Here is a 7578-nt window from a genome sequence, read left to right on the forward strand (position 1 = left end):
CCACGCGACACAATACACTGTCTTCTGGTCACTAACACCACGCGACACAATACACTACCTGCTCACTGTAACACCACGCGACACAATACACTGTCTTCTGGTCACTGTAACACCACGCGACACAATACACTGTCTTCTGGTCACTAACACCACGCGACACAATACACTACCTGCTCACTGTAACACCACGCGACACAATACACTACCTGTCCTCTGGTCACTGTAACACCACGCTACAGACTTCACGTGATGAATACTTATGTAGCACCTATCCTCTTTCGCTGTACTACTACTATAACTACTACTACTACTGCTATTTATATAGCGCTGAATCTTGTGCAGAGGCAAATCAAAGCGCTTTCGCACCAGTCATTCACACGCACGCATAACTAACAATGGAGAAACTGAAGACAAGGAAGAGGCAGGGAAGGGAGGCTATTTTGGGAAGAGGTGGGTTTTAAGGCCAGACTTGAAAGCGCTGAGTGCGGAGACTTGACGGAGCGAAAGAGGAAGTTCATTCCCGCTGCTGTCCCTGTAACACCACGCCACAGGCTGCACTTGATCGTGTTGATATGGATACTTATATAGTGCCTATCCTCGGTCACAGACCAAGCTCTAAGCGCCACTACCACCACCATCACCACACCACACCACACACCGCCACACATCACCACACCACACCACACACCGCCACACATCACCACACCACACCACACCACACCACACCTCACCACACCATCGCCACACACCACAAACAACACGACAACCACCCTCCCCATTTCAAAAGAAACAACGCGAACCACATAAAGGCAGAGAGAGAGAGAGAGAGAGAGAGAGAGAGAGACAGACAGACACACAGACAGAGACAGAGACAGACAGATGGAAGAGACGAGGATGAAGCCTAGTGGCACTAACTAGAAGAAACGCTGTGCATAGAAGGTGTGCTGGTATCGCTCCAAGAGTCCGGCCAGACTGGTGGTGTTGGAGGGTCCTCCCCAACTGCTGCCGTTGATGCTGCTGCCCCGGGCCGCCGCCTGCAGGAGGGAGGCGAGGGTGGTGCTGGTGGCGTTGAGGGCCTGGGGCAGGTGGAGGTGGCGGTGCAGGGGCTGGGGGAGGTGCCAGGCACTGCCGGCAGGACTCCCCGCGCCAGAGACAGGCCCCGCGCCGCCGCTGTCCGTGTAGGTGTCCTGCACCCGGCTGACGATCTGCTGCAGGCTGCTGGTGATGGCAGCCCAGTCTGGGGAGGGAGGAGGGGACAGGGGGTCACAGAGGTCACGTGACGGTCATAGGGGTTAACATGAGGGTCATAGGGGTTACATGACGGTCATAGAGGTCACATGACGGACATAGGTGTCATGTGACGGACAAGGGCGTCACATGACGGACATAGGGATCACATGACGGTAACAGTGTTTACATGAGACCAACAGTGGTCACATAACGGTCATAGGGGTCACTAGACAATCATAGGGGTCACATGACGGCCATAGTCGTCACAGACGATGACAGGACATTAATAATGGTCACATGACGGTTACAGTGGTGACAGGACATTAATAATGGTCACATGACGGTCACAGTGGTGACAGGACATTAATAATGGTCACATGACGGTCACAGTGGTGACAGGACATTAATAATGGTCACATGACGGTTACAGTGGTGACAGGACATTAATAATGGTCACATGACGGTCACAGTGGTGACAGGACATTAATAATGGTCACATGACGGTTACAGTGGTGACAGGACATTAATAATGGTCACATGACGGTTACAGTGGTGACAGGACATTACTAATGGTCACATGACGGTCACAGTGGTGACAGGACATTACTAATGGTCACATGACGGTTACAGTGGTGACAGGACATTAATAATGGTCACATGACGGGTACAGTGGTGACAGGACATCAATAATGGTCACATGACGGTGACAGGACATTAATAATGGTCACATGACGGTTACAGTGGTGACATGACATTAATAATGGTCACATGACGGTTACAGTGGTGACAGGACATCAATAATGGTCACATGACGGTCACAGGACATTAATAATGGTCACATGACGGTTACAGTGGTGACAGGACATTAATAATGGTCACATGACGGTCACAGTGGTGACAGGACATCAATAATGGTCACATGACGGTAAGAGTGGTGACAGGACATCAATAATGGTCACATGACGGTAAGAGTGGTGACAGGACATTAATAATGGTCACATGACGGTCACAGTGGTGACAGGACATTAATAATGGTCACATGACGGTGAGTGGTGACAGGACATTAATAATGGTCACATGACGGTGACAGTGGTGACAGGACATTACTAATGGTCACATGACGGTCACAGTGGTGACAGGACATTACTAATGGTCACATCACGGGTACAGTGGTGATAGGACATTACTAATGGTCACATGACGGTTACAGTGGGGACAGGACATTAATAATGGTCACATGACGGTTACAGTGATGACAGGACATTACTAATGGTCACATGACGGTCACAGTGGTGACAGGACATTAATAATGGTCACATGACGGTTACAGTGGTGACAGGACATTAATAATGGTCACAGGACGGTCACAGTGGTGACAGGACATTAATAATGGTCACATGTCGGTTACAGTGGTGACAGGACATTAATAATGGTCACATTACGGTCACAGTGGTGACCGGACATTAATAATGGTCACATGTCGGTCACAGTGGTGACAGGACATTAATAATGGTCACATGACGGTCACAGTGGTGACAGGACATTAATAATGGTCACATGACGGTCACAGTGGTGACAGGACATTAATAATGGTCACAGGGCGGTCACAGTGGTGACAGGACATTAATAATGGCCACAGGACGGTCACAGTGGTGACAGGACATTAATAATGGTCACATGACGGTCACAGTGGTGACAGGACATTAATAATGGTCACATGACGGTCACAGTGGTGACAGGACATTAATAATGGTCACATGACGGTCACAGTGGTGACAGGACATTAATAATGGTCACATGACGGTCACAGTGGTGACAGGACATTAATAATGGTCACAGGACGGTCACAGTGGTGACAGGACATTCATAATGGCCACAGGACGGTCACAGTGGTGACAGAACATTAATAATGGCCACAGGGCGGTCACAGTGGTGACAGGACATTAATAATGGTCACATGACGGTCACAGTGGTGACAGGACATTAATAATGGTCACAGGACGGTCACAGTGGTGACAGGACATTAATAATGGTCACATGACGGTGACAGTGGTGACAGGACATTACTAATGGCCACATGACGGTCACAGTGGTGACAGGACATTCATAATGGCCACATGACGGTCACAGTGGTGACAGGACATTAATAATGGCCACATGAGAGTCATCGTGGTGACAGGACATTAATAATGGCCACATGAGAGTCGTCGTGGTGACACGCCAAAGGTCAAGTGACGGGGTAACTTCGGGTGGATGGACACCTTTGAATGCGGTGGGTAGGTGGTGAGAGAGGGTGCGTGGAAAGGGAAACGCGCTCGCGCACACATACACACACTCCCCCCCCCCCCCCTCCCCCCCCGCCTCCCCCGGCCCCCGCTTCCCCCACTCACACACACCTGTGACAGCAGTGGACCAGGGTAAGGAGGGAGAGAAGGAGGAGAAGAAGAAGAAGACGGCCCAGGCAGTGTGGGTGTTGCCGTACAGCAAGACCAGCACCGTCACCACCAGCATGGAGTACGCCAGACCTGCACACATCAAATCAGTTCCAAGACCTCATCAACTCCACGCTGCTTGCCACCAGAACACCAAAGTGCCGCATAAACTGAGAGCAATCCAAATCCAAAATCAAACTGAAATCAGTGGCAAATCGGGAGTCAAACAATATTCAATGAGATCCGTGCGTGCGTGCAAGCGTGTGCGTGTGTGCGTGCGTGTGTGTGTGTGTTTGTGTGTGTGTAGATGTGTGTGTAGATGTGTGTGTGTGTGTGTGTGTGTGTGTGTAGATGTGTGTGTGTAGATGTGTGTGTGTGTGTGTGTGTGTGTGTGTGTGTAGATGTGTGTGTGTGTGTGTGTGTGTGTAGATGTGTGTGTGTGTGTGTGTGTAGATGTGTGTGTGTGTGTAGATGTGTGTGTGTGTGTGTGTAGATGTGTGTGTGTGTGTGTGTGTGTGTGTGTAGATGTGTGTGTGTAGATGTGTGAGAGAGAGAGAGAGAGGCAGACAGACATACAGACAGACAGAGACAAGGAAAGAGAAAGAGACAGAGAGGATCGGAATAGGAATGTTTTATTCACATTCAGACCTCAGCCCCAAGTGAAGGGGTATACTGAAACATGATACAGTTTAACGAAACATAAGCAAACTACCATAGACAACGAAACATAGGCTACATTAGATTGCCTTTACGAAAATTAATACGATTTCTCTCAGTTTTAATGACTTATATAAGAACACGGAAAAATTAAGAACTTCATTTCTATTGCTTAAAGACATTAACAACCTTAACTTCAATAGAGATGGATGTTCGTAGTATTTAGGTTTAAGACACATTTCCTAGGAAACACACACACACACACACAGGGGGTGGGAGTGTCCCAGCACTACCTCTGGAGAGAGGAGTGATCTTCCAGGCGGACACGGGACCTCCCCTGGCGTACTGCCCCAGGGCCATCTCCATGTAGAGCAGCGGTAAGCCCAGCAGTGCCGTCTGCACCAGGTACACGAACGTGAAGGCCCCTGAAAGCATGGGACAACATGATGTAGACAGTAACCGTGAAGGCCCTGAAAGCACAGGACAACATGATGTAGACAGTAACCGTGAAGGCCCTGAAAGCACAGGACAACATGATGTAGACAGTAACCGTGAAGGCCCTGAAAGCACAGGACAACATGATGTAGACAGTAACCGTGAAGGCCCTGAAAGCACAGGACATGATATAGACAGTAACCGTGAAGGCCCTGAAAGCACAGGACAACATGATGTAGACAGTAACCGTGAAGGCCCTGAAAGCACAGGACAACATGATGTAGACAGTAACCGTGAAGGCCCTGAAAGCACAGGACAACATGATGTAGACAGTAACCGTGGAGGCCCTGAAAGCACAGGACATGATGTAGACAGTAACCGTGGAGGCCCTGAAAGCACAGGACAACATGATGTAGACAGTAACCGTGAAGGCCCTAAAACACAGGACAACATGATGTAGACAGTAACCGTGAAGGCCCTGAAAGCACAGGACAACATGATGTAGACAGTAACAGTGAAGTCCTCTGAAAGCACAGGACAACATTATGTAGACAGTAACCGTGAAGGCCCTGAAAGCACAGGACAACATGATATAGACAGTAACAGTGAAGTCCCTTGAAAGCACAGGACAACATGATGTAGACAGTGACAGTGATGGTCCTGAAAGCACAGGACAACATGATATAGACAGTGACCGTGAAATCCTGAAAGCACGGGACAACATGATATAGACAGTGACCGTGAAATCCTGAAAGCACGGGGCAGCATGATACAGACAGTGACCGTGAAATCCTGAAAGCACGGGACAACATGATACAGACAGTGACCGTGAAATCCTGAAAGCACGGGACAACATGATACAGACAGTGACCGTGAAATCCTGAAAGCACGGGGCAGCATGATACAGACAGTGACCGTGAAGGCCCTCAAAGCACGGGGCTACATGCTACATGGCACCACCACCACCACCACCACCATGACCCCCCCCCCACCCCCCCCTCCACAACACACACCCACCTCCCTCATGCCGCAAGGCACCACCACCACGACCCCCACCTCCACCATGACCGCCCCACCCACCCCTCCGCCCCCTCCACACACACACACACACTCACCTCCCCCGTGCCGCATGGCCAGTGCCGGGAACTGGATGACGCTCCTCGTGCCGACCGCCAGGGACGTCAGCAGCAGCAGGAACTGCGCCTTGTTGGTCAGCGGGCCCCTCTCCTCCTCCTCCCCCTCCAACACCATGGCGTGGTGACCGCCAGGGGGCGCCTCGCCTTCCCCCTCCCCCTCCTCACCCCCGTCCCCGTCCCCCGTGCTGACGTCACCGTCCTGTCCGGGCTGCACGAGCACCGTGCTGGATCCCTGCAGCTCTGTCCCGCTGCACGTGCTGCCCGCCATGGCGCCGCTCACCGCCTTCTGTCCACCACAGGTCAGTGTGTCTTGTCAGCCACTGTGTGTCCCTGTGTCAGTCTGTCAGCCACTGTGTCCCTGTGTCAGTCTGTGTGTCTGCCAGTCTGTGTGTCTGTCAGTCACTGTGTCTCTGTCAACCACTGTGTCCCTGTGTCAGTCAGTGTGTCTGTCAGTCTGTGTGTATGTCAGTTACTGTGTCCCTGTGTCAGTCAGTGTGTCTGTGTGTCCCTGTGTCAGTGTGTCTGTCAGCCACTGTGTCCCTGTGTCAGTCTGCCTGTCAGTGTGTCCGTGAGTTAGTGTGTCTGTGTGTGTCAGTCAGCGTTTCAGTCAGTCACTGTCAATCCGTCAGTCGGTCGGTTGGTTGGTCAGTGTCAGTCAGTCAGTGTGTCAGTCAGTGTGACAGTTAGTACGTGTGTCAGCCTGTGTGGTCCCAGATAACGACACGGGCTCACATCACAAGGACCCAAGGCGACACACAATACAAACAATGAACAACATCACAACAGAAACCAACACACAGCGCTCAGCTTTCCATGTGACCAAAAGTATACAGCATAATCTAAGTTTGGCATACCATCCTGAAAGGATGGGAGGTAGTACAGAAAAAGGGGTGTAGGAAGAAAGGAAGGAAGGGAAGGAAGAAAGGAAGGAAGGAAGGGTGAAGAGAGGTAGAAAAGCATGGGTGAACGAAGGAGAGGTGATGGAAGGGTGATGAAAGGAAGGAAGGAAGAAAGAAAGGAGGGGCGGAGAAAGGATGGAGGGGTGAAGGAAGGGCGATGAAAGGTAGGAACGAAGGAAGGAAGGAAGGAAGAAAATAAGGAGGGAAGGAAAGAAGGAAGGAAAGGAGGGGTGAAAGAAGGAAGGATGCGTGAAAGAAGGAAGGAGGGGTGAAGGAAGGAAGGTGAAAGGAAGGAAGGAAGGAAGGAAAGAGGGGTGAAGGAAGGAGGGAAGGAAGGAAGAAAGGAGGGGTGAAGGAAGGAAGGAAGGGTGAAGGAAGGAAGGAGGGGTGAAGAAAGGAAATGAGGGGTGAAGGAAGGAGGGAAGGAAGGAAGAAAGGAGGGGTGAAAGAAGGAAGGAAGGGTGAAGGAAGGAAGGAGGGGCGAAGGAAGGAAGGAAATGAGGGGTGAAGGAGGAGGGAAGGGAGGAAGAAAGGAGGGTTGAAAGAAGGAAGGACGGGTGAAGGAAGGAAGGAAGGAAGGAAGGGTGAAAAAGGAAGGAGGGGTGAAGGAAGGAATGAAGGAAGGAAGGAAGGAAGGAAGGAAGGAAGGAAGAAAGGAAAGGAGGGGTGAAAGAAGGAAGGACGGGTGAAGGAAGGGCGATGAAAGGTAGGAAGGAAGGAAGGGAGGAAGGAAGGAAGGAAGGAAGGAAGGAAAGGAGGGGTGAAAGTAGGAAGGACGGGTGAAGGAAG

The 7578-nt window shown here is 50.9% G+C and overlaps 1 protein-coding gene across 1 annotated transcript in view; it reads right to left on the reverse strand.

Annotated features, from left to right (window-relative positions):
- LOC143284311 (uncharacterized) overlaps positions 1-7578 on the reverse strand; it is a 191126-nt gene that overhangs the window by 85277 nt on the left and 98271 nt on the right. The window contains exons 2-5 of the mRNA XM_076591017.1: positions 5870-6176; positions 4613-4744; positions 3627-3755; positions 916-1237 (exon numbers count right to left, since the gene is read on the reverse strand). Of these exons, the coding sequence (XP_076447132.1) occupies positions 916-1237; positions 3627-3755; positions 4613-4744; positions 5870-6176 (890 nt within the window). The remainder of the gene's footprint in view (positions 1-915; positions 1238-3626; positions 3756-4612; positions 4745-5869; positions 6177-7578) is intronic.

This window comes from Babylonia areolata, chromosome 7 (genome assembly GCF_041734735.1).
Source record: "Babylonia areolata isolate BAREFJ2019XMU chromosome 7, ASM4173473v1, whole genome shotgun sequence".
Lineage (NCBI taxonomy): Eukaryota > Metazoa > Mollusca > Gastropoda > Neogastropoda > Buccinidae > Babylonia > Babylonia areolata.